At 48.7% G+C, this 26,525-nt stretch overlaps 3 protein-coding genes and 1 long non-coding RNA gene across 4 annotated transcripts; 3 read left to right on the forward strand and 1 right to left on the reverse strand.

Moving 5' to 3' along the window:
- Positions 1 to 557: 557 nt before the first annotated feature.
- Positions 558 to 3,601, forward strand: LOC125506358 (protein STAR1). Its single transcript, XM_048671188.2, has 2 exons — positions 558 to 1,050; positions 2,488 to 3,601. Exons 1-2 carry the CDS (start codon positions 639 to 641, stop codon positions 2,925 to 2,927), a joined length of 852 nt encoding a protein of 283 aa, XP_048527145.2. The 5' UTR covers positions 558 to 638; the 3' UTR covers positions 2,928 to 3,601.
- A 5,617-nt stretch (positions 3,602 to 9,218) lies between these two features.
- Positions 9,219 to 10,748, forward strand: LOC125506360 (GDSL esterase/lipase At4g10955-like). The gene is made up of 2 exons (XM_048671190.2): positions 9,219 to 9,466; positions 9,579 to 10,748. The coding sequence occupies exons 1-2, from the start codon at positions 9,360 to 9,362 to the stop codon at positions 10,558 to 10,560; spliced, it is 1,089 nt and encodes a 362-aa protein (XP_048527147.2). The 5' UTR covers positions 9,219 to 9,359; the 3' UTR covers positions 10,561 to 10,748.
- A 2,548-nt stretch (positions 10,749 to 13,296) lies between these two features.
- On the reverse strand, positions 13,297 to 13,925 carry LOC147973741 (uncharacterized). The gene has a single exon (XM_087525081.1). The coding sequence runs from the start codon at positions 13,883 to 13,885 to the stop codon at positions 13,445 to 13,447; it is 441 nt and encodes a 146-aa protein (XP_087381207.1). The 5' UTR covers positions 13,886 to 13,925; the 3' UTR covers positions 13,297 to 13,444.
- Positions 13,926 to 16,968: 3,043 nt separating this feature from the next.
- LOC125506361 (uncharacterized) lies at positions 16,969 to 21,179 on the forward strand. Its single transcript, XR_015603679.1, has 4 exons — positions 16,969 to 17,213; positions 17,289 to 17,389; positions 17,837 to 17,947; positions 18,270 to 21,179. It is a non-coding gene; the product is annotated as an uncharacterized LOC125506361 (long non-coding RNA).
- Positions 21,180 to 26,525: the final 5,346 nt, after the last annotated feature.

Consider the following 26,525-nt stretch of genomic DNA (forward strand, 5'->3'; position numbering starts at 1 on the left):
GCAAGGTCAAATAACTTAGTTGTGAACTCTGACGATTTTGTTAGTGAAAGCAAGGTCGAATAACTTAGTTGCCAACTTGATGACTTTGTTGCAAACCTCCGCGATGACTCCAGATTCTCAGATTTGAAAGGTGCCGGTGAACCTTGCCAAAAGTGAGTCGAAGAAAAGGAGCATACAACCTTTTGCTCTGGTGTTTCTTTTGCTGAAGCTTAATATCGGTTCTACTTACGGTCGCCACCGCAAAGGTTGAGAGAGCATTTCCTACAATGAAATATATCAAGTCTGATTTGCGGGACAGAATTGGCGATGACTTTTTATCCCTTGATTACGTATTTGCGGAGTACCTATCAAGATTTTCATGATCGTGTCACCCGCAAAAGAAAAGGATTTTCATGATCGTGGGAGGTGTTACCGAAGCGTTTCTTTACCATGGTGATTACCGTGACGTACTAGTGTACTGGTTATTGTAATGACAAATTATTTCAATGCTGATTGAACCACTAGCTTATATAAATTTAAAGCTTGACCTCACATAGTTTCGAGTCCTGGCGCCGCCGTTGTGCATAGGACACCATTCCCATTTCCACCCGGCGCTCACTCTCACCCTGTCTCTGCCGCGAGCTTCTCTCCCACGACCGATGGGCTCAGCTTGTGATTCACCGGAGAAAATTCGAGATATATGCATGACTCCTACGTCCAGTCGCACGGCCTTGCATGCCGTGCGCGCACGCACAGATGACAGTAGCAGGGAGCATCTGCTGGACGTCGCCGACGGGCCCAAGATACGGGTGCGTGGGCTGCGGCGGCGGTCGGAGGCGAGCGGCGAGGAGATCCTGCGCGGGGTGGACCTGGACGTGCCGCGCGGGGCGGTGATGGGCGTCATCGGCCCCAGCGGCGGCGGCAAGTCCACGCTGCTCCGCGCTCTCAACCGCCTCTGGGAGCCCGCCCCCGGCGCCGTGGCCCTCGACGGCGCCGACATCTGCGGCATGGACGTCCTCGCGCTCCGGCGCAAGGTCGGCATGCTCTTCCAGCTCCCCGCCATGTTCCACGGTACGTACCTGTACTACACAGTCACGGCCCTGCATGCTTTGCTGCTGAAATTCTGTGGCGGAATTGAAATGCTCGGATTGGTTTCCTCAAAGCATGAACTGATTAGAGCTGATCCGCTGCGATCTTGGCTTGATTATTGTATATCGGTTGATTAGTCCATGGTTGGAAATTAGTGGGAGATGATGATAAAGTGGGGGACGACGTCCCTGTCAAAGGTCAGTAACAAAGTTGAGACAATCGGATTGCTTGTGCCAAAAGTATCGTTCCGTGATTCCAGATTCTAGTAGTGTTCGGGGATGATTGGAGAGAGGTTTCAGGTTTTTTATTAGAAGATCGTTTGAGGTTCTTTGAACTTAATGACAAACCCAGATCTATGTATAATCCTACGTCATCTGAAAACCTACTCGTAACTTTGGCGTATTTAATTATGATGATGCATGGTAGTGCAGTGACAGTTGTTTATTTATAGGGCTGGTTGTAATGGGAGTATTATACTCCCTCCGTTTTCAAATATTTGTCTTTCTAGACATTTCAAATGGTTACAACATACGGATGTATGGAGACATATTTTACAGTGTAGATTCACTCATTTTGCTTCGTATGTAATCATTTGTTGAAATCGCTACAAAGACAAATATTTGAGAACAGAGAGAGTAGATAGTAAGCAAATTTGTTGAGGTGACATAGAATTAAATAAAGAAAGAGAAGGTTGAGTATCATAAAATGATACTATATCATATTAAATATTGTGCTACTATGTGTCATGCATGACAATAAATGAATTCATCCATGGTACTAACATATGATACTATGCATTATGGATGTAGTATTATACAGTAGTATTATATGCATGATACTAGTATATGATACTCACCATTACAACCAGCCTACTTTAGAGGAGAGGGAGGTGCATGCTATTGGTAGGCTATCACGGGGTGCTTGATCCGTTGAAAAAGTTAAGCCGAATCTTGCTTTCAAAATGACATTGGGCACCCATATTTTCCATGACTTCATACTGGTGGAGAGAACATTGACTTTAAAATGTCCATGTCCAACCGGATCGTCCATTTTGCTACGCGATTGCACCCCTTTGCTAGTGTCATTTGAATATCACGTGCATAATGTCAGCTATCAATGTGATGGAGGTAGACTTTGTTAGAACCAATGAAAAAAAATAACGTGCTATGACAAAATAGTGAGGCCCTTAAAACACGCTATTAGTGTGTTATATCGCGTTATAGCGCGTGCTATTAGCGAGACATTGTAAGCTGATTCATTTAGAGACATTGCTAAGAACGCTAATTTTTTCATTTGTTAGAACAGAAAGGAAGTTTCAGACTTTTAGCTGACTGACATGTGAACTCTGATTGCATCCAAGAGGAATAAGAGGCCTCTGAATGAATGAATTCCGTTTGTCTTCTCTGTGTGCTGCTCCAGGGATGGTGGCGGACAACGTGCGGCACGGGCCGCAGCTGCGGGGCAAGAAACTCACGGAAGCGGAGGTGGAGAGCCTGCTGAGCCTGGCGGACCTCGACCCCGCCATGTCCTCCAGGCCGGCGTCGGAGCTGTCCGTCGGCCAGGGGCAGCGCGTCGCCCTGGCCCGCACCCTCGCCAACGACCCGGAGGTGCTGCTGCTGGACGAGCCGACAAGCGCGCTGGACCCGATTTCGACGCAGAACATCGAGGAGGCCATCGTGCGGCTCAAGGAGACGAGGGGCCTCACGACAGTGATCGTCTCGCACAGCGTGAAGCAGATCCAGCGCGTCGCCGACCTCGTCTGTCTCGTCGTCGACGGCGAGGTCGTGGAGGTGCTCGCGCCGTCGGATCTGGCTGGGGCCAAGCACCCCGTGGCCCGGCGCTTCCTGGAGCTCAGCTGAATATGTTTGTGCCTTCGCTTACCTCAGACTTGCTATGGCGACGAATGTTGCGTGCGCTTTGGAGGAGTAAATTACACAAAGTGGTTGTGGTAGGGTAATCAGGTAATGGGCTTTCTTTTCCTTCAGTAAATGGGTTTGGTGGACATGATTGACATGGGATTATAGGCCTATTCGGCTACTGGCCTAGCAAGCCGTCTATCGGCTGTTCTTCGAAATCTCGCTGTTCTTTACTCCACACGGGAAAGACCACCATATTTTTCTAGAAAAAAAAAGAGGACCACGATCGGTTGATCGATCCACCTCCCCTCGACGTGGCCTGCTCGGCTGTTGCAGATGGCGGTACTCTGGGGTCGATTGGAGACGGAACGAAGGCGAGTGGAGGCTGGCCTGGGCTGTGCGCGAGTGGCCGGCGGTGTGCTCCGAAGCACATCCTTTCTAGGAACGGCTTGCATCCTCGGTTGGCGGCTTCTTATCCCCTCCTTTGTGATTATGTGAGATTGCTAACTTTTGAAGATTGATAGACTTAGAGCCTGTTCGGACTTCCTTCGGCTCCGCAACTCCGTTCCGGAGCGGAGCGGCAGCCAGTTGTAATTTATGAAGCAACTAAAGCGATGCTCCGTCCGCTCCGTTCCTTGAGGAGTGGAGGGCTGCCGAACACAACCTTATAAGAGTTTAAATTTAGAGGTTAAAGCATGCACAGTTGGTCATTCAGGCTATATATTACTTCTTCACTGTTAAAATAGATTTGTGGTTAACTGTTGTGTGTTAGAATCAAGGTATTTTTACTAGTCAACCAAAAGTTGAAAACCAATCAGTTACCGGATATTTTGTTGGACCCCAAACTTTTTTTTCTACACGTTTGGGTAGTGTCAAGTAGAACACGTATACATATTTTAAAACAACATCGCCCCTAGACTCAGGAAGTGCTTTCGAGGTTAAATACTACTCCCTCCATTCTAAAATATAGTGCGCCCGCGCTTTCCGAGATCGAACTTTGACCATAAATTTAATAAACGAGACCGACTGCGGCGGGAAAAAAAGTTACATAATTAAAAACTTCTTTCGAATACGAATTCACTGATATAACTTTTGCTCCCGCCGCAATCGGTCTTGATAGTTAAATTTACGGTCAAAGTTGAAGCACGGGGATAGAGAAAGCACTACATTATGAAATGGAGGGAGTATATATTATGTTGATAAATGAATATGAATTTAAAACTCATTTAAATACATGGGGGAAGGCAAAAATAATTTTTTAAACCGATTCTATTGGTCTCTATCGGAAAGAGACCGGTATCAAGAATAAAAAAAGTGGTTCATAATCCCGATATTAATTTTTAGATTTATGGTTAGGCTTAAACTTGCCCAGGCTTTATAAAATTTCTGGCTCCACCCTTGCACAAAACCATACACCATACGGGGATAGAGTAACAGATCGATACCACTTTAAAAACAGCTCACTTAGAACCATCGAATTTGAGTCTAATGGTTAACATTGATCGTCGTTGAGTTCGCAAAAACAGTGAAAGTGACCAGTTGGGTCCACTTATTGGGGTGACGTGGCATATACCACTTTAAAGGGCATGCACAACGCTGATTAGTCAGCCGTCTATAACTCATGCCAGCTAGGAATTTAGAACAACGAGAAAGAGGCAGTCCGTCTACAGAATTAAGGACGGTCGAATCTCGTAAAAATCTCTCCTTAGCGACGGCCTTTTCCTGTTGTACGGGGGTGTCTAGAATTGACAGTTTTCGCTTCTTCTGGGAATCAAATCTATTTAACTCCCTTGGCTCGGCCGCCCTCCTAATTTTAGGGCTTATATAGACAACTAAATAGACAGACCATTACACGCGGTGTCTATATTGCAGTCCGTGCTTGACATGGCATGGTATTACATACAGGACTTGTCTAGACGGTTGTACATGCCCTAAGAGCAACTCACGTAGAACCATCGAACTGGGGCCGAATTTTGTTGTCAAACAACCTGCTATTAGCTCAAAATAGGCTAAATTATTGTGTTTGCCCCCTTCAAGATTTTACATCTTATCATTGACCCGCTTCTATAACATTCCTAGGCCCGTCCCTAACCACAAAGACAGCAAAACTAATCTATTGGGCCCACCCGTTGAGCTGACATGGCATGCCTACGTGTACAATTTGTTGGGGTGGACATGGGTCATCCACTCACCCCCTTCCTCGTCATCTCTCTCTCTTTTCTCTCTCCAACCGACCACACAGAGGACGTCGGGGTGCACAAGATGGAGCTTTGGTGGTGGATATGTGCCTGCGGACGACTACAACAAAGAGTGGATGGGCCAACGGTGGCCGGCGTTGTTCTTCCACGGCTGGGTTGCCGCCCTAGCAGCAGAGCAACAACCCCTACCCTTGGCTCCATGCTTGTTCATTGTATATATAGTGCGTCCACAACCACACCACGTTGATCTCCATTATATTTGTATGGACTACAAATAGCATGATCTCATATTCAATTTATTTTGAAGAAAAACAAGGAGTTATTTGAAATATTTGAATCCATTATCCATTGAGTTGTGATGTTTATGAGTCTTTTACACACACACACACACACACACACTCTCTCTCTCTCTCTCTCTCCCTCGGCCTCCACGCCCCTATCAGGATGCACCTGACGTCGAGCTAGAGCGCCAGCGCCCATGTTCATATTGTCGGGACAAGACCCTCAGCTAGAGCCACCCAGAGCCCCTCTTAACTGCGGCTAGATCCCCTTCTACCTGCTGGAAACTCGAAAGCATCAAGGACGAGCCCTAGCATCCATTGTCTCCACCACATATCTGTTTTGTAATTTACTTGATTTGTGAGAGATGGGATTGTTTGTATTTCATATCAGCCGACTCCAAAGTCGTGGGACCTGGTCAAATCTAATAAAGTTTTGTCCACACCCGCTCCTCACCTCCTCTTCCATCTCCCTCCTTGTTATCATCGTTGGTGAATAGGTCAAGGATCCCCAGTGGACACTCGAGCAGGTCACCTATGAAATCAACAAGGCTGCTCGGGAGGTGCACTGCATCGCCTGGCCTGTGACCCAGCGCTCCTTCGCCACGATGTCCACATGATCCTCCACCTTCCCCACGACAGCGTCGCCACCCTCCTCAGCGAGTAACCTCAACCCATCATGGCCGCCTCCATCGAGCCCCAGCGTCCCGATGTGGCTTCCTCGTCAACATCAAGCGGGGTCGCCCACCCATCGCTGGGCTTTGGGCCGTCTGCCAAAGCTATGTGCTCAGTCTTGTTGCAGAGCCGCATTGGAAGACCACCACGTCTGGTACCCGGGCTGGCTCGCCGATGTCCAAGCCGCGGTCGAGCACGAGCTCCGCTAACGGTGTTGTGCCATGGCCTGCTGGTGTGCCTTTTTTAGTTTTGCTAAATTTGTTTGGCGAATGCAAGACTCTGCAAAGCCTTCGGCCTGCACTCGAGTGCAACACTAGGAAAACACCTGCGACATGAGGCACCAGCATTGTTTGCTGAGTTCCCATTTTTTACACTCGGCAAAAAAGGCTTTTTCGAGTGCATGACAAAAACAACTCGGCAAACTTGCCTTTTTCGTAAGGAGTCCAACCGAATTGCCTTTGTCCCGTGCCTCGCTGAAATTAAGCTCCGATCATCCTCATCATCACACTTGTTTCCTTTGTATCAACCGTGTGTGATAGGCACCAGCAGTTAAGCTTTAATTTGATCATCCTTATCATCACACCCGTTTCCTTTGTATCAACCGTGTGTGATAGGCACCAATAATTAAGCTCGATCTGGCCATCCTCATCATCGCATTCATTTCTTTTGTATCAACCGGGTGTGATAAGCACCAAGCCACAAATACCGCACATGGTTCCTGGATAAGAAAAGAAACGTGTCCGATGATAGTTACATCGAAAAAAGTGTGCTATTGTAGAGCATGCATGTGTGATAGATCCGATCCCTACACCGCGCGCGCATGTTTCATTTCTTAAACTGTTTGCGACCCATCACACACATTTTTATATAGCGTGTGCGATGATATCTCCCCAATCGCACACCTACTACGCACGTTGAGGATTTACTAAATCGTGTGTGATAGGGGTTTCGAACGGTACGATGCTGCACTAGTGGTGGATGGAGTATGAGACCGGCTCTTGATTGTGTATTTGTTATGCAATTGGCACTAATATTGAAACATTGGTTCTTCAAGACTTAGGTTTGTCTTGGCCAATGGATAAAGGGCAAAAACTTCACGGTAGCCAAGTACTATGGATTAGAGCACACTAGTCTAAAAATATTATTCATCGGCAAATCAAGTATGCTCCACTAGTGGGGGAGTGACTTTTGATTCTTTCGCAACCCAACTTTTATATCAACTTTGAGCAACCCAACTTGAGCAAAGTCAACCGAACAAAATGCCGGCATTGGACACCTTGTATGACTGGGTCACTGGAGTGCACGTTCACGTATGCATTTGTATAGAACAAGTTAATAATCCAACAAAAGAATATATAAGGTCCAATGTGCATTCCTCGTCAACGCTCTATCGGTTTCTATCAGTTAAATAGCTCGCTCTCTCTCTCTCTCTCTCTCTGTGTCTCTCTCTCTCTCAGAGAGAGAGAGAGAACTGTAACGTTTTTTTAACTTGAACTCAGCCATATTACTACACGAAACGACATTATTCTCGGACAATCTTTTGCCATAATTGTCCATATATATATATATGTTGTATACAAGGACCACACATTTTAAAAATATCTCAAGGATTTGTTTAAATGAGGCAAACTGTTTATCATTTTTATTCATTAAGATGAGAAGAATACGATTAACATGTTAATTAGGAAAAAAACAGGCAAAAACCAAGATTACAACCTGCCCGGCTTGGAAAATAATAGCTAACCACCAAATGCTCGCAGCCGACCTGGCTACAAACGACATCCTAACATTGCCGCCCATCATTTTTTTAAACAGGGTCAAAAGATTTGCCTCATCTATTAATTAAGAGTGATAATAGAGTGCGTTGAGAAAAAAATTCAAATTACAACTAGATCGTTACTCTCTCGACATGATTATACCCAACTTTTTCGCACACACGGCCACCCAAAGAAATGCTTGATGTTGGCAAGTAAAATAGTCAGGGGAGCAGTCTTGTGCCGAAAGACACGAGCATTTCTCTCATCCCAAATCGTCCATGAGGTGAGCATGGTGAGTGAGGCTATGGCCTTTCTATTCGGGGTGTTAATGTTGGACATGTGGAACCAGCACTCCTTAATGGAACGCTTCAAGTACCATGCGATGGTGTCAATATGCACAAGTTGAAGCCATCTCTAGGGGGTAGACCACAAACCCCTAGGCCTCTTTTGGTTCATAGGATAGGATTATCATAGGAATAGGAATTTTGTAGGAAATGAGATGATATGTATCTCAAATCCTATGAGTAGGAATAGGAAACAAGATGTCATTTGGTTGACACCAAAGGAATTTTTCCATTGAGTCTAGGCTTTTTTTTATTTTCCTATGAAATATGGAGGATAGGAATCAATTCTATGTAGGAATAGGAATCCATTCCTATGAACCAAAGGGCTCTAAAGAAAAAAATCCTATAAGAATCCTATCCTCTAGAATTCCTATAAAATTCCTTTAAACCAAAGGAGGCTTAAATTTCTAACAATTCCTTGATCATGCCTCAAAGCCGAAGCGTGATCGGCATTTGAAGAATAGGTGGTCGGCACTTTCATCTTGTGTTTGCAAAGTGGGCATATAATCCACAATTTGGCCAATCTTTCGGCGGTCCAAATACGATTTTCGATGGACAACCAAGCAAAATAATTCGCCTTGGGGCGGGGTGCCCAAGCCTTCAGCCTTCTACACAGTGGAACTCATGACAGATCTGATGGCTTTGAGGAATTGTGTCTGTCTTGTAAGCAGAGGCCGCCAAGGAATGCCCACTAGCCGTATGCTTCCAAGTGATGTTGTCCTTAATGTCTTTGTGCAGCTGGCCAATGGGAGACGATCTCACGAATGTGGTCGAAGGACCAATGCACCGGAAGCTTAATGTTGAAGAGCCATGAAAGCACCATTGTTCGTAGATGAGCTTGGCGGAGCAATGTCCTTAATTAGGAGCGCGAGCCTCATTGCCTATGGTGATGACGATGGAAGCGTAGAATAAGTCAAGGTCCGTCGCCCCTGGTTTTGACTTTTGATATACCACCGCAACTTGGATGAAGCATCGTTGATCAATTAGCAGCTGATGTCAACAGAACCAAACTGTATAGTACACACTACATATGTGCAACGCATCGGATGTGAGCAAAAACACAACAACCAAACACGGACGTATTGTCATATACACTTGAGAGAGAGCAGAAACAGCTGCGTCCGCCTCCTCTGGCTAGCTAGCTAGTTCGATCGAACGCATGCATTGACCAACAGCTTCAAAGATGGACGCCGACGCCGACGACCGCTTTCATCTATCCGGACCGACGCATATGATGCCCGGAGCCGGCGGCGTCCGTTCTTTAGCGACGACGACGACGATGATTGACTGGTCAGTACGCATGTTCCATGCCCTCGCTGGCCTTTAAGTCGTTTGGGGTCGTGCTTGCAGCTGTACGCTGAGTCGCTAGTTTATGTTCATCATAAATTCGTAATGTGTACAGGGACAATGAGGAGCACCGCCGGTGCATCGCCGCCTGCATCGTCAAAGGCACCTACATCCTCGAGGACGACAGGAACACATGCAGGCTGCTGGTGGGGGAGGCGCTGGCGCCGGCGTGGTGGGAGACCTTCCACTTCCGCATCGTCAAGGTGCTCAAGGACGACTGCGACCGTAAGGGGGAGCACAAGTTCATCTTCGGCGCCATCTACGAGCACGTGCCGCCGGCGGGCGCCCGCCGGCACCCGTCGGCTCCGCAGTACGTCGTCGCCCTGCGAGGGACCATGCTGAAGCACCCCGACCCGTTCAAGGACCTGTGGCTCGACCTCAAGGTCATGGCCAACACCCTGCCCCGGTGCAAGCGCTCCGAGCGCGCGCGCACGGAGGTCGAGGCGCTCCTCGGCGCCGGCTGCAGCCCCGTGTGGCTCACTGGCCACTCCCTCGGAGCGTCCCTGGCGCTGGACGTGGGGCGGAGGATGATGGCGGAGAATGGGGTGAGCCTCCCGACCTTCCTCTTCAACCCGCCGCAGGTGTCGCCCGCGCCGGTGATCAACGCGCTGCGGCCGACGGAGGTGGGGAAGAGGGACCTGTACGCCACCAGCTACGTCTTGAAGGCCGGCCTCGGGCTGGTCCTCAGCCCCCACCGGAAGCGCATGGAGGCGCTGTTCCAGAGGCTGGCCCCGTGGGCGCCGCGGCTGTACGTGCACGACAGGGACGTCGTCTGCCTGGGCTTCATCGACTACTTCCAGCAGCGGCAGCTGATTCAGGAGCGCTTCCGCGGGGTGGCCCGGTCGGCGATGACGCTGTCGTACCGTGACATGCTCTTCTCCTTGGTCGGCGCCGACAAGGAGCGGCCGCATCTCCTGCCTTCGGCCATGCTGGTGAAGAACTCCAGCGACTGCGACGCCCACGGGCTCGAGCAATGGTGGAAGCCAGACGGCGAGCTCAACTTGAGCGCCACGCGTTACAGCTATCCTGGAGCTTAAACCCCTCCATTCCCTGCCACGCTGTGTGCATCATGAATTGAATCCCTACCATGCATGCTGGCCCTTCTTAATTTGTGCTACATTTACATTGCATTTTCGTGTAGGCACTCCACATGCTCCTTGTGGTTCAGTCATATGTGTGAACTTATAATTTGTTTATATTTAATACAAAAATTGTTCTGGTGTCACTATGATTTTTTTTATTTTTACTAGGTAATTGCCTTGTCATGGGGCATAAATATTTTGTGCTAGCGGAACATACTCTTTAGGATCCTCATAGACATAGAGCATCATTGTCAACTCTTTTTACCATTAAATCACCCTCCAACGTGCTTGAAGAGAAATGTTCCATCAAATAAATCTAGGGTATTTAATAGTATATGTGAAAAATAACAAAACTTATTGCTTAGGCAAACCGAGCAAGCTAGATATGATAGATTAGGACATTCATTAAGCACCAAAGCAAACCATTCCATCTCACATGACATTCATGAAGTGGACGGCCAAATCTTGTTCCAATAATTGCCTACTGTCGAGCAAAAAGAAAGGACATGGATATTGAACTGGCGTTCGGTCTCGGAGAGCCCCATGCTAGAACGAAAAATATAGAGTCCGCGGTATGGCGGCCCTCATTTTGGGCACAACCTTCAAAAACATTGTGGAGCGCACTTCATATGCCAATATGCCGACTCTGCTAGGGTTGCTCGGAGATCAAAATCTAAAATCATCTAGTAAATCTGAAGATACATATGGATCTATTTTTAACATAGCATGGTTACTATGTTAGTGCGGATCTATTTTTCATGGTTATTAGTACTATGTTATGCTTATGATACAGAAAACTAAATCCGGTAACTATACACGAGCACATGACAAACGCACTGAACCGGATTGTTTTATTTCAAATCAGAAATTAGTAGTGCCGAGTAGTAGCAACTATAGGTATCTTATGACCGTGAGTGAACATAAGGGCATCTCCAGCCGCGCCCCCGGTAAGGCCTCCCCAGGCGTTTTTTTTGCGCCGGTGCCGAAAAATCGGCCCAGTCGCGTCCTCAAGAACCCGATTTTCGCCGGCTTGGACCGAAAACAGCGCCGGCGGACCCAGGCCAAACCCGGCGCGCTGGGGGGCGCCCGGGGGCGCCGGGGCGAACTGTTTTGGCGCGAAACAGCCGCGGGCCCGCCGCGTCAGCGACTCTAGCCTCTTCTCGGCCCTTCGTCGTCCTCATCGCCTCGTTTCCCGCGGCGAATCAATGCCAAAGCTGCCGCGCCGGTCAGCCTGCGCCATTGATGCCTCACGGGCGGCGCAGTGAAGACCGGATGACGCGCGTCCCTCGCCCTCCCTCGCCCGCCACGCGTACTCATGGCAGCTCGCGCACGGGCGGCACCTCGGCCTATATAAGACGCGCCCCAGAGCACTCGGTGACTCGTACTCTCTCGCCGTCGTCGTTCCTCCCTCGCCTCTCTCTCGCTGTCGTCATTCCTCCTTCTCCTCTCTCTCGCCGTCTCCAGCACCCATGGCCGAGCGCTTCCCAGGCGACGGCGCGGCGGCGAACGGATTCGGCCGCCGCCATCTTCACGAGAGCGAGGCTCGCCTCCTTTTCAAGGCCGAGTACCCGGTCCCGCTGGACATGCGGGTACCCGGGGCGTGGAGGATCAGCGCCGGCGGCGTGCCGGTGCCCCCGATACCCACCAACGCAGCGCGGCGTGCGGAGATCGCACGCATCCGCTCGTCCCTGCCGCGTGCGGCGAGGGAGGGGCCACGATACGTCCCCGACAGCCCGCTCTGGGAGCCCTACTTCCGCCGCCGTCACGCTGAGCAGCTCGAGGCCACCAACGGCGTCGAGCCCTCCGGCAGGCTCAACGCCGTCGGCCGGCGTCGGTGGTGGGGCGTGCCCGGGCGCACGTTGGAGGCCGTCCTCGAGTACATCGAGGGCGGCAACACGCCGCGCCTCGAGTACCCCGCCCCCCTTCCTTCTCACGCCGCCGGGGAAGCTCCTGGACCCCGAGGCGCATGGAGACCGGGGGGTCCTCCTCCTCGTCCGGCGGCTCGCCCTGCCTCTGCCCCGTCAAGCCGGAGTCCCAGGGCACGCCGGTCAGCACGCGCACCCGCAGCTCCGGCGTCCGCATCGGCGCCAACGCCTCCCCACCCACCGGCCGCTTCGTCCTCGTCAAGCCCAAGCCGGAGCCCGGCCTCCCCGCGGAGTACGAGGAGATAGCCCGGCGCGGCTTCTCCGACGAGGACGCCCTGCGGTGGGCGCGGGACGACTACCTCCGCGACGAGATGGTCCGGCAGCGCCGGGCCCTGGAGGAGATCGCCGCCCGCAAGCGTGGGCGCGAGGACGAGCACGGCGTCGTGGTCCTCGACAGCGACGACGACGAGACGCCCCCGGACCGTCCAACCCGCCGCGCCAACCAGGGGAGGGATGCAGCAGGGACGGCGGAGGCGTAGGCGGGGGCGGCGACGACGACGACGACGGCGGTGACTACACGCGGTTCTACAACCGCGTGGGCGGGCGGCGAGAGAGACGGCGGGGTAGCCCGCGGTAGTTTTTTCCTTTTTTTGTAAAATATGTTTAAGTTTGAACGAACTCGCCGATATTTACGTTAAATTTGAGTCGTTTTTGCGCTGTATTTAACTTTTTTGATTAACCGTAGGCGCCGCGACTGGGGGACATCACCCCCCAGTGCGCGGTTTAGCGCCGGTGCGCCCTCATGGGGCGATTTTTTGCCCCTGGGGGGCCAACGGCTGAAGATGCCCTAAGGCAGTGCGTTATGACAACCAACGACCTCCGCACATTATGCCTCCACGACTAGAAACGATTGAACCACGAAACGGATGCACACGTACGATAGACGACGGCATGTTGCCCTCTTTTGATTCTCTTCACACGCAGGTGGCGGCGCAGTGGCTGTTGCAGTCCGCCGAGCACTGCTTGCTGGCAGCCCTGGTGCAGTCCGCGCACGCAGAGCTGTTGGAGCAAGAGTCGTAGCACGATCGGGTCGCTTCGCCGTCGCAGTCGTCGCAGCTGGCGCCGGCGCAGTCGGCCCTGCGGCACTTGTCGAACGCGGCGGACCTGCACTCGTCGCAGCTCGGAGCGCCGCAGGGCTTGCTGCATTTCGGGGGGACGGAGGCTCTGCACGTCGAGATGCAGTGCGGGCCACAGTCGTCGCACCGCATCGCCTGCCCCAGCCCCGGCGCCGGAGCCGGCACCGGTGGCTCTGGGCCGAGCGACGGACAGCGTCCCAGGGAGGGCGGGACCAGCATGGCGAGGATGGAGGCGACAGCGGCCGCTTTGAGAGCGAGGGTGGCTGAACCTGGAGCCATGTTGATTGGAGTAGAAGAATGTGATGTGAAGATCTGACTATGTGGTGTGATCTGTGATGTGCATAGGAAGGAGCAGAGCGATGCTATTTATAAGCACCCAGGAGCTGCACGTCCTGACACTTGGCTAAAGCTGCTAAACTAAACGTATACTCTACTGTGGATTGTTTATGTGTTCATGGCCGTGTAGCACGTTATAGGTCAATTGAGATCTGCGCCATGCACGTTACTTCATGGTTGCTCTTCTGGCTCTGGGCACGGTTCCATGTGCTGTTCGCGGAAACGAGGCAAGTTTAACCATGATTGATTCGACAAAATGTCAACTATTTCAGGGTATAGTACAGTGGAAGTGCATAAATAAACGGCACGGTGACGGTGTGTAGTGCAGATGTGGCCGGGATTCTGGGCTGATCGTTCGCGATTGCCCTGCGTGCATGTCATGTGACCCTTTTTTTCTTAACTTTGAGATGGGTACGGCTGCTGATGTTGTCATCAATGTCTGTGCGCGCGCGCGCGTGTTTCACGAGGGCAAAGATCATCATTTCTCTCGAATACTATTGAGAGATTCCAATTATCTTATCTTTGCTTTTGCTAGGAGAAGGGCAAATGGTGCTGCCCATCAATCCAAAAATCTTCTCATGTACTCTCTGCTTCCAAGTATGAAGGGCTCAATCCAAAAATCTCCTCAACCTAGGCTGATGGTGGAGGTGGGAGCTATGCCTCGCACAATGCAAGAAGTAGCTCTGTCTCGCATCTCGTGAGCGCGCAGCTGGGCAACCCATTACTATAGTTGTGGCGCGTGAGTTTTCTTCTTCTTCTTCTTCGTGTTTTAATACTTTTTCACTATCTGCAGCGGTTTTCTATGATTTTACCGTTTTACATTTTTTTACTCTTCTTCATTTGGTTTTCTTTGTTTTTATCTATTATTTTGCTTTTAACTTATTTTCTTTTTACTAGAACTATGCCCGTGCGTTGCAATGGGATATAAATATTGTATTATGTTATGCTGTGTTCATCTACCCATATTATGCCATAAATACTCGTTAAATTATGTCGGTGATTTAACTTATATTTTGATCAGAAGTGATTTACCTGCCCATGGTATGCAATTGTGTAAATAAATATTAATTAAATTCTGCCCGTGATTTACCTTATGTTTTGATCAAAAGTTTGGTAAGTAAATTAAACTGGAATCAATCCAGAAGATAAGTAAATTAAGGTGGTTGATTATTATACGGGAAAGGTTGGACGAAGGAGTGATGGTAAGAAAGGTGAAACAAAAATCTTACGTTCTTTTTAAGTAAGTAGAGATAGAGATAGAGATTTTCAACACATGATTATAGTCTTCGTGCACATTTGTACATTTTTCATAGACATCACAAACATTTACTATACATGTTTAACTATTTTAAAAACATGATTTACATTTTTCAAATATTGTTTTTTATGTCTACACACTGTACATTTTTTATTCATGTAAAAAGGTTTTTATACACCTTTAACATTTTCAAATAGATGATAAAACTTTTCTCAAATACCTATTTTGAACATTTTTCGAATAAATGCTAAACATTTTTTAAATACGCATTGAAATATATTATTTAATAATACAAAGCAGGTGCAAGCTTGGCAAAGATGCCTACGGTAACAAATTTGTCCGGCAACACACACTTGAAGTACTCAACTTCCTTTGTGAGCGACTGTATCTCATGAGCCTACTGAACAATAGAGCGCTTATCAGTTATCTTGTAGTCATAAAATTGCTCCATAACATACAGCTCGCTGCCAGCGCCCGAGGTCTCAAGCTTGGCCTCGAGCGCAACACACATGTCCTTGTCGTTGTCAAACGACATATACGAATTCACATTGGAATCGTCAAGAACACTCAGAAGGACGCCCTTAAAGAGGGTATCGATCTTCTCAAAACCTTTCTGTTGTGCAGGATTAAGATCGCCCTCAGGCTTGCCCTTAGTGGCATCATTAGCAGTACATGGTTTGAAACCAGTAAACTGCTCTCGTGCGCCACCTCTTATATTGCACCCCCTTGAAGGTAGGCGGCTTCATATGTGCAGCAAAACCACTCGAAGTAAATTGCATATAATCAAGTTTTTGGATTGTTGAATATGTGAGAAAATTGCTACGAGATTTAATCCAAACAAACAATAAATAAATCATGACGGTATAACAAAGATTAAACTAATCATATGGATTAGTACAGTAGATGAATAGATCGTATCTAAGCCACAAGCCAGGAATAGAAATTCTAGCACGATCTGAACACAGAGGACAATATCACATACGATGCGGCGGGAGCAGAACCGTTGGCGTTGATGTTGTCAGCCATGTTATTGATGAAGAGGTTGCCGAGATCGGGAAAAAAAGTCATCATTGGCAAAGTCGTCCCTGCCAGCAGTCGCGTAAGTGCGCTACCCAAAAATCTGATCGCCCCTCTCTCGTACAGATTCAGAAGAGGCGGGGTTTCGGAGGCTTGTTATTCCTTCTCGCGCTGCATGTGGAAGGAGGGATGAAGGAGACTTGGATAGTGACGCAATACACTACAGGTGCCCTAACTTGCCTGGTGGTCAGTTCGGTGCCTAAACTTGAAAATACACAAAAGTAGTGTCGTAACTTGTCTAAACGTTTAAATACGGTGTCTCTGGACGTATGCTGCCGTACCAAGTGCCAGTGTGGCATGCCAGCGTGTTTGTTGGGTCACATGTCAGTGGCTGCGGCCGCATTGTGAGCTGTGCGTATAGCTTTTTTTTTTTTACAGAAATGCCGCTGGACTTCAGTTAATTCTTGGAAAAAAATCGTTACGGCCGCTGGACGCACACTGTTTTTTTTACTGGATCGCGTTCGTATTTTAATTAATCTTTCTCTTTCCCTACTAATAAAGCAGCAATTGCTTCGGGTCGTCCGTCGTTAGGCTTTTTGCAAAAAAGTCCCCCCGTTTCTGAGAAATCAACCCGCAGTCCGTTTTTAAGTGACTATCAAAGAAAATGTTTCGTTCTTGCAAAAGAGTCCCTGTAGTTTGTGCGATTCAACCCACCGTCCGATCAGATTTGCAAAGAAAAAAAACAGACACGACCACACACACGGGCTCGCCTCCTCTCCCTCTCGCCCACGAAGTCCTCGCCGCCGCCACCACCCATGCTGGCCACTTCCGGCGAGCTCCGGCGACGCGCAGCACGCTCCCGAGCTCCCCACGGTCTGCGCCTCCCTCCCCTCCGGACAGATTCTCCGCTTCCGGCCTCTACCGCCCGCTCGCAACCCCACCCCCGTGGCTAGGGTTTCGGCCAAGGCTTCGTCGGCGCATCTCCGGCGGCCCCAAGTTCGTCCCTCCTTCTTTCTTGGCCGGGATCTGTCACCTCTACACCTCACCTTCTCTTCCTATCCTCTGCTGCAGATGCAGATGTAGCACCCCATGGGAGTTCCCCATCCACCACGGTGGCAGATTCTTCATGGAGATGTGATGCAAAAGAAGCACAATAGTTCAGTGATGATTAGGTTTGTTTTTTCCCAGCTGAGAATTTGAGGTTGTGTGTATACACTGTCAACAATATTTTCAGAAACAAAATAATCGTGTACATCCTTGTATGGGGAAAGGTGGGCTGTATAAGCGTGGACATTAATCTTCACTTTTTGTGCTATATAAGCATGGACATTAGGTAGTCAATTTAGCCAGATATAGAATTCGTTACAGTATTACATTTACAAAAGGAATATAGAAGGTCACATATCATTTTAGTTGTAATTATTCAAATGGCTAACACAAGGTTCAGTAGGAATAACATTATGATGTTCCAAATATGCAGCGACATGACTAAAGCTCAAATTTCTAAAGTGGTAGTCGTGCTTGCCATAACAGCGTTGATGTTTTCACATTTCCTCGATTTATTGGTAAGTTTGGATGTTGTAGTCTGATCCGCTTTGGCAAGTCATGTTTGCCTGCAGGGTGATGATGTTTATGCATCTAGGGAACCATGGAGATTTTAACATGTGATATTTCCTCAAGCAAACTAAGTTCTTTTGCAATTTGCTGCTCAAGTTGTGGCTCTCCTGCAGGTATGTTGTTGTGGTCCTTTCCACTATATTTATTTGACGTATATGTTTCCAGACAATACTTAGGTTTTGTACTACATGGTAAATGAAATGAAATTCCTAATATGCTAGAACGTACAATGGTAATTGTTAGTTTCATTAGTATTTCTTGGCAAACCATTGTTCTTTCTTGGTCTGCTGAAAATAATTGTCATTAGTTTTAGTTTACATTGTCTATAGAGAAAGTGATGTTTTTTAAGAGATAGATGAATGATTTCAAAACATGGATTAAGCCCTGTGCGAAGTTGTGTTCCTAACTTTTAATCTCTCTGCCTTCTTACTTCAGGGCAAATCTTCCCAACAAGAAGCATAACAGAGGCCTCTCTTTCAATGTCTGAAGATTGGGTATCTAATAACTGGCCATCAGAGGGAGAAATTCAGCTCCATAACCTCCATGTAAATACCATCATCTATTTTCCCTCTTGCACACTTCTGTTACGTATTTACATTTTTGTGTTGGCATGTTCTAAAGAAGCTGCACCTTTTTTCCCCTTGTGAGTAAATTGCCAGAAATCTAAACTCATGGGCAAATGAACTGTTTGATTCAGTGATTTGCCAGATCAACAACAAAATATTACTAAGTAGCTCATGTCATTAACTTTTTAATAATGATGCACGTGAGATATACTCCAAGGTATGCAGACAGGTATTTTTGGTAGAATATGTAGTGGTAAATCAACTCTCATGCATGCCCTTTTCTGTATCATGTGTCCTACTATCAGTTAGATAATAGTAGACATCGTCGACATTGGCACCATTGGGTTGTACGATCTGATTTCTAGATTGGCCATCATCAATGTTCGATTGATCTGTGAGAAACAACCTTGACCTCTAGGAGAGTACACTGACAATCAAATCTAGGAGGTAGTCTTGATATTCACATGCTCATTGCTTGTCATTTCTCAAATTACTAAACAATCACTTAAAAAATCTGTTTGTCTTGGCTCGAAGTATGAATCTGTTGCTCGTAATTGTTTTTTACTTCGATATGTCTTCACATTCATACAATTCTATGAACCTACGTGTTCCCATTGATACTTTGTAAATCTTGTACTGGCTACTACGGCTTTGTGCATTTCTCAAATACAGAGGCCCTCCAATCTTCTTAACTTATCTAATAATGACTGAAAATTGTTATTCTACATTTCAAGCATCGGGTCACTATCAGTTAGGAGTTGAAGTTCGGAGAAAGGGGCTAAAACATGATTCGCCAGCTCTGCTTTACTCGTACCATAGAGTTCATATTCTGGTAGTTTTGGTGCTTCTGAAATTGCTGATAAATTCCAAATTGCCCTTGAAGTGGTAGAGAGTGGAGAGAACTGGTGTGTGGGCCAGCGTCAGCCCGTCTGTCTCAGTTGGGTGATTCTGAGACGGACCAAGATACTGGTTCTGCCACTGCTTCGGTGGACTTGCAACCTCTTGCAACAGATAACCTGATACCGGACACACCACAACAACATTACTCAGGGGTGATTGGCATGACGATCGTGCATCGAATCACCTTGGTCCTTCAGAGCGAAATACTCTAGCTTCTTGACTATGGTGGTACAGTCTGGGGAACGATTTTCTGTACAAGAGGAGGTCAAAAAAAGGCATTGCTTATTGTACATGCATTAGATTCTACAGGCAGGGACCTTCAGCTTTGTAGTACTCCTGCTGTTTCATGAAGCTTCAGATTATATTACTACATTTTCCCTTGATTGTAAGAAAATCAAGCATACACTAATAAAATTAAGCATATAATACATAGTAATTTAATCTGAAGCTTCATCAAACACTGGCAACAATACGTAGTCTCTCCAAGGCCTATATAGGTATGTTTATCTTGCTGTTTCAGGTTAGAATAACGATTCTAAGCCATGTAGATAACCTTCAACTAGCAATGCCAATCATATAACCCTTGAGCATGTGACAGAGTTTTCACCCTCACCATGTCCAGTGACGTTGCTAGCAGGAGTAAGATGTTTGGGTTGGCGGAGTTGGCGGCCGGTAGTAAAGCAAGGGTGTTGTGTTACAAATTTTTCATCAAGAAATTCTCATAGGAATATATTTTTTCCTTCAATAATGACCCTTTATATTTTTAGTACTTTCAATATTGTTTCACTCAAATAAAAGTATGTTTTGCTACTTACAAAATTGTATCCTTGTGAAGAAGTAGTTGCTTTTTTACTTACATTGAGAGAAGGTTCATCTTCAGTGTATATAAATTCCATGTCCTTTGCAATATTTGGCCGCCTTGAATGATGCACATGCTGACCTTCTATCTTTGTATGTTGGGTGGAGTCAAGCCCCTACATGCAGTAGAAGAATCATATTTAAGGGTTGTGGTTCAGAGTTTTTCCATGTATGTTGGTGAAGTCATGCAAGTGAAGCACCTCATTGTCCCCTATATTGTTTTTGACTTGTTTGTCTATGTATGTTGGGTGAAGTCATGCAAGTGAAGTGATATATTTTTCCGATTTGTTTGTCTATGTATGTTGAGTGAAGTCAGTGAAGAAGTTCATTTTGTTCGTCCTTTAGAAATTTATTTTGTTTTGTTTTTGATTAACATGTAATACTGTCCAGTTTAGAGTGCATCCTAAAAGTTTGTGTTTACTTTACCGTTTCTTCATGATGAATTTACAATGCACGACGATCGAATAACTTCCCTGTAGCTACTAGAATTTTTTGAATTGCTATGATGGATTTTACTGTACTGTAGTACTCAAAGAAGTCTACTTGTTTTTGTTTTCGTAGTAAATTATAGTTAATTGATGACTAACCTGATGATGGATTTAGTGTCCTGTAGCTTCTATAATTTACAGCACTATAATTTTTTTGATTGTTTGAATTTACAGTGACCTTCTGCTTGAATTTACACTACCCTGTTCGAAGATTTACAATCCTATAACTTCTGTAATTTACAGCAGTACCATAAAGGTTGTGATTGTTGTATTTTACAGTGACCTGGAATAGATTTTACAATATACAGTTACCTTAATTTACAGTGCTACATTTTTCTGAACTATTGGTGTTCTAGACATGTTTTGATGATGCTCTTAGGTGTTGATCTTCTTGTACTGGAAGAACTATTTGAAGAAGATTGCGAGAGTACTGACCTGCAGTTTGTCTTCTTGGTGTGACTGTAGTTTCCTGATTGTGTAGCTATTCTGTCCCCTTCTTCCTATATCCTCTTTCTCGTTCTTATCTGATCATAAAGGCATCTCCAGCCGCGCCCCCAGGAAGGCCTCCTCAGGCGATTTTTTGGTGCCGGCGCAAAAAAACGGCCCAGTCGCGCCACCAGGAGCCCGATTTTCGCCGGCCTGGGCCGAAAACAGCGCCGGCGGACCCAGGCCAAACCCGGCGCGCTGGGGGGCGCCCGGGGGCGCCGGGGCGAGCTGTTTTGGCGCGAAAAAGCCGCAGGCCAGCCGCGTCAGCGACACGGCGCATCGTCTTCCCCCAACGGCCTCGGTTCCCGCGGGGAATCAACGCCAAGGCTGCCGCCGGTCAGCCTTGCCATTGATTCCTCACGGGCGGCGCGTCACGGGACGGCGCGCCGATGCCTCCCCTCCCTCGCACGCGTACACACGGGTGCGGCGCGGCTATATAGCCGGTGGCCTGCACTCGCCTGTGCCCACACCAGCCCCGCCCCTCGCCGACGCCCAGCCCCTCCCTCTCCCTACCTCTCTCGAGCGCCGCCGCCCAGCCCCTCCCTCTATCTCTCTACCTCTCCCGAGCCCGTCGCCATGGCGAAACGCTTCCCCGGAGACGAGGCGGCGGCCAACGGCTTCGGCCGCCGTTCGCTCCGCGAACAGGAGTCCTGGCTCCTGTTCCAGGCGAACATCCCGGCGCCGCCGGACATGCGCTCCGGGCCGACGGGGTGGAGACTCAGCACCGGGGGAGTGCCCATTCCCCCGTTGCCCGACGCCGTGGCGAAGCCGAAGTACTTCGCCGAGGAAGTCGAGGTCGCGCGCGCCTCCCTCACCGACGCCCAACTCTCCCTCCCCTAGTACGCCGCCGACAACCATGCGGCTTGGGCGGCGTATTTCGAGCACCGCCAGCAGCAGCGCTTGGCGTCCACCAACGGCGCGCCGGTGGTCAGCGGCCGGCAGAACAGCGAGGGGCGCCACCTGTGGTGGGGCGTCCCCGGCCGCACACTCGAGGGCGTGCTAACGTACCTCGAGGGCGGCAACGGCCCGCCGTTGGCGTACCCGGCGAGGGCGGCCGGCCCGGCGCCGCACCGACGCGCCGGGCCATGGGCGCCAAGGAGGTTCGGGTCCTCCTCCTCTTCTTCCTCCTCCCGATCTTCATCGCACTCCTCCGGCACTCCGGCCCTGCTCGGCGTCAAGGCCGAGCCCGCGGCGGAGACGCCGCTCGGCCGGCGCACTCGCAGCGCCGGCATCGTCATCAACGAGGGCGGCCGGCGCGCCTACTCGTCGGCTCCTCCTCCGCGCTTCGTCAAGCCAAAGACGGAGCCGGGGCTTGCGCCGGTGAAGATGGAGCCGGGGCTCGCGCCGGTGAAGAAGGAGCCGACCGCGCCGGTGACAACAGAGCTCGACGACGACGACGCGTCCCTGGAATGGGCGCGCAGGGACTCCATAGCGATGGAGAAGGAGCGCCTGGAGAAGGCGAAGGAGCGCCAGTGCGCCACCCTGCTTCGCTTCGCGGAGCGTCGACGCGGCCGCGACGAAGGCGGAGTCGTCGTCATTTACGACAGCGACGACGACGACGACGCGCCGCCACCAGTCCGCCATGGCGACGCCGGGCAGGGGTCCAGCAGGGGCGCCCGCGTCAAGGAGGAGAAGGCCGACGACGACGATGGCGGCGGCGACTTCAGCCAGTTTTTCCTTTAGATTAGTTTATGTATATGTGCTATATAATGAAAATCCGCGAACTTCGCCGAAATGTGCCGAAATTTATCGTGTTTGGCCGAAATGTATCGTGTTTAAGCCGAACTTCGCCAAACTTCTTTTATTTTAAAACGTGCCTGGGGCGGCCCTGGGGCCGGCGGCTGGGGACCAACTCGCCCCCAGGCCTAATTTTTGCTCCGGCTCACCCCAGGCGGCGATTTTAGGCGCCCCCTGGGGGGCCAACGGCTTGAGATGCCCTAAAGCACACATTGTTACTGGTTGTTTCTCCTTATTTTTACGGAAGTTCCAGTATCTTTGTTGTGATCTGGTTGTTACTGACTGGAATTATAGTAAAACGAACACTGTAAAATTCATCAAAGCTCGATACACTTTTAAAGTTACTGTTTATCATAGTGAGTTGACTATAAATTTCAGTCGAAAAACTGTATTTAAAGCTTCATGACGATGAAATATTTAGTATGTGATTAGTTCATAATGTGTTGATCATTGTACAGCAGGTTGATGATGATTTTACGGCATCCGAATGATGAATTATAGTATGTTTGTGTTCAGCAGTTTCCTCTACAAGTAGTTGATTAAAGGCCAATTCAATTTCAGTCGATTGTAATAGACACTCCTTTTTTTAATACCAAAGTGTTATCTTTTTTTTTTTTGAGAATCACCAAAGTGTTATCTGTGTACGTGAAATGTCCATGTCAAGAGCTTTCTTTGGGCCAAGCCCAAATAATGAAAAATACAAGAATAACGACTCCCCACCAAAGAACAAACTTATATATAAAAAAAACTCAACATAGTAAAAATAGTTTTATATATTCACACTTTTTAAAAACTGGTCAAAATTCCCAAAAGTTGTTCCATTTAAAAAGTGCATTTAAAAATGTTCAAAAAAAAGTCACTATTTTTTAACAAAGCATTTATTTTTATTAAACAAAATCGTGTTTTCTGAAATGAAAAAAAGAAAACTGAATCAAACACTATTCCATGAAGTCTTCAATTAGGCGAAGAATGCCATGGTGGCTTCTGAACGACCAAAATTCAACTGAGAAGCAACAATGTAACATTAGTACCGAGGTTTATTAGAAGTGAATATAAGAAATGGTGCGTATATGACAAAGAAATTCAGGACTTCGTGGAGTCTAAGGTTTGCTGGGTGCGTCGTTCAAGAACAAAGTTGCCCATGTTTTAGTTGTAATAAGAATAAGCTTTCTAAAACATGGTTCCATGTCTTCCCAGCGTGTGTTATGACGCTCAGAATCAATGGAGACTGGTTAAAAAATCACAGCGATTCCAACTCAAGAAAAAGGGAAATTGTACCTAACGACATATGGAGCAGGTTTTGTAAGATTTCACGCCCGTTGCAACGCACGGGTATTTGTACTAGTTCGTACAAAAATATAAACACAAGTTGGCATGAAGGGAATTTGAATCACGGACCTGCTGGTTGCCTAAAACCAAGCGGACCAAGAGGCCACACTTTGGTTTACATTCAACTGCTAGCTAGCAACTTATATGCACAATTCCACGTATCGCTTTGCACTTGTTTTCTACAGTTTTTTGACGCACGACGGTTTCCTCTGCTTCGGCCTCTCGCAGTTCTTCTCGCGCTTGCAAACACAAAGCACCCAGCCACCCCTCTCGTCCCTCACTCGCAGAATGCCTCCCTTCCATCGCCCCACACCCCCGTCCTTGTACGAGCCAACACCTCGACGCTCCCGCTTGCAACATGATTGGCAACATGATGGTACCCCGCAAGATCGATGTCTACCACCTCGTGCTGGTAGGTCGCTGATGTTGTATCGTCGTCGGCAGAGCTGCAATGATAGCATCGTCAGAAGCCATCGTAGCAGCACCGGGAGCGTTGCATTGCAGCCCCGCCAGCATCGACGAGGTCGGTATCGTAGCACTGGTGCTCCCCTACACGTCGCGCCCCCATCCATCTTGTAAGACGAGTAGTGGCGGGCGAGTGCTGCATAGCAGCATCGTGTGCCCTGGGTCGTCGCTCTCCGTCCGGCTTGCAGCACCGGTTGCCGGCGAGTGTTGCATTGCAGTGCCGACTGTGCCGCCGAGCATGCGCTCCTCTGCAATGAAGCTCCACCGTCAGCTGTTGTAGCATCGCCTATTGCAAACGCAGCTTTTCCGCCGGCCATGCCAGCAGCTCGGAGTCTCTCCCTGCAACAACGCAGCTCTTCCTTCAGCGCGGCAGCAGCGTCGTTGTGCATTGCCTGTTGCAGTGCAGCTCCGCCCCAGGCCATGGCAGCACTGGCGGAGCTAGGGAGGAAGTTCAGGGGAGGGGGGGGGGCAAATGAAAAAACATCCAGACATGAGGGGGTCAAATACTAAATTTATACTCATCTACACCCTCTAAAAATATTTCCTTCACACTTTTTGCCAAGGCTGGGGGGGCCACAGCCACCCCAGGAGCACACGTAGCTCCGCCACTGCATGGCAGCAACTTGAATGAATCACAATCAACGCGACAACAGCGTTGTCGGCGTCGCCTGCTGCACTACAGCTCCGCCGCAGCACCCTTCCGACCTAGCCTACAACCAGTGAGAGGTGACCGACGATTGGGGGTGCAGCCCTGGGAAGCCAGCCTGCGACGAACTGTGAGAAGAAGGTCGTGGTAGGAGCAAGATATGGAGAAGGAGATGCCGTGTGTTGATGGGAAGACGAAGACGAGGGGAAACTATCTGGACGCTTTGCCAAGAGATAAGGTTCAATGGGGATGAGCGGTTGGTGACCCACGTCACCATGCGTCGAGTGTTTAAGGCGACTTACGTGACGAGAAAAATCAGTCGGCTTAAAACCAGCGTTTTCCATTAATAAAACCTAAAAACCATGAAAGTATGCATGTTATAGCAAGCATAGTTGCCATGTGAAAAAGCCAAAAAAAAGCAGAATGTGTCATGCTCTCTACATAACCACCTTTTCAGGATTAGAAAATGGATAAAAACACGGGAATTCAAGATGTTGGCTCTAGGTGGTGGTGGTAGGGCTGCGGCGAACCGTTTCGGTTGTTCTCTTGGGATGGGGTGCAAACAATTTCAGATTTGCACGTGAGATCCGACGTACCTGGGAGCGTTCGCACGAAAAATGTTGTGAGGTGATGCCAGTTCAATACATTTACAAAAGAAAAACAGTGGACCGACTGAGTTTTATTTATTTTAGAAAAAATTAGGTGATTTTCTTTTTAAATTTTTAGCTGATGATGAATCCGAGAGGTGTAGGTGGAAATTAGTTTTTTTTAGGGTTAGAGATGTGGAAATTAGTACGAATCGAACTGGAGGAGGATTATTAGTATGAATCGAAGGCGGCCTGCCCTGCCTATGTTATGTATAGTATACATAGGTATTTCTTGCGTGGCTGAGGTGAAAGAAGAAAGAAAGGAAAAGCGGAAGAGGGGAACTGCCCTGGCCGTCGGCCGGCGCCGGTGAGCTCCGATATAATTTGGATCCAAGGGAAGATGTCGACGCGACCGTCGTCACCGAAACTCGGCGAGCGCGACGACGTGAACGGGCTGGAGACCTGGGACGACCCTATTCCCAGGCGGTCGCAGTGGAGCGTCCAGGACCTCTGCGATGCGTTCGTCGCCGCCTCCAAGCACCACCTCAGCCTGATTCCCCAGCCGCCGCCCCGCGAGGAGCGCGCCCGTCGGAGGCAGGCTCAACGTCGCGCTCCGCCAGTACGCCACG

The sequence above is a fragment of the Triticum urartu genome, chromosome 5A (assembly GCF_056163025.1).
Source record: "Triticum urartu cultivar PI428250 chromosome 5A, HENAU_Tu73, whole genome shotgun sequence".
NCBI classification, from domain to species: domain Eukaryota; kingdom Viridiplantae; phylum Streptophyta; class Magnoliopsida; order Poales; family Poaceae; genus Triticum; species Triticum urartu.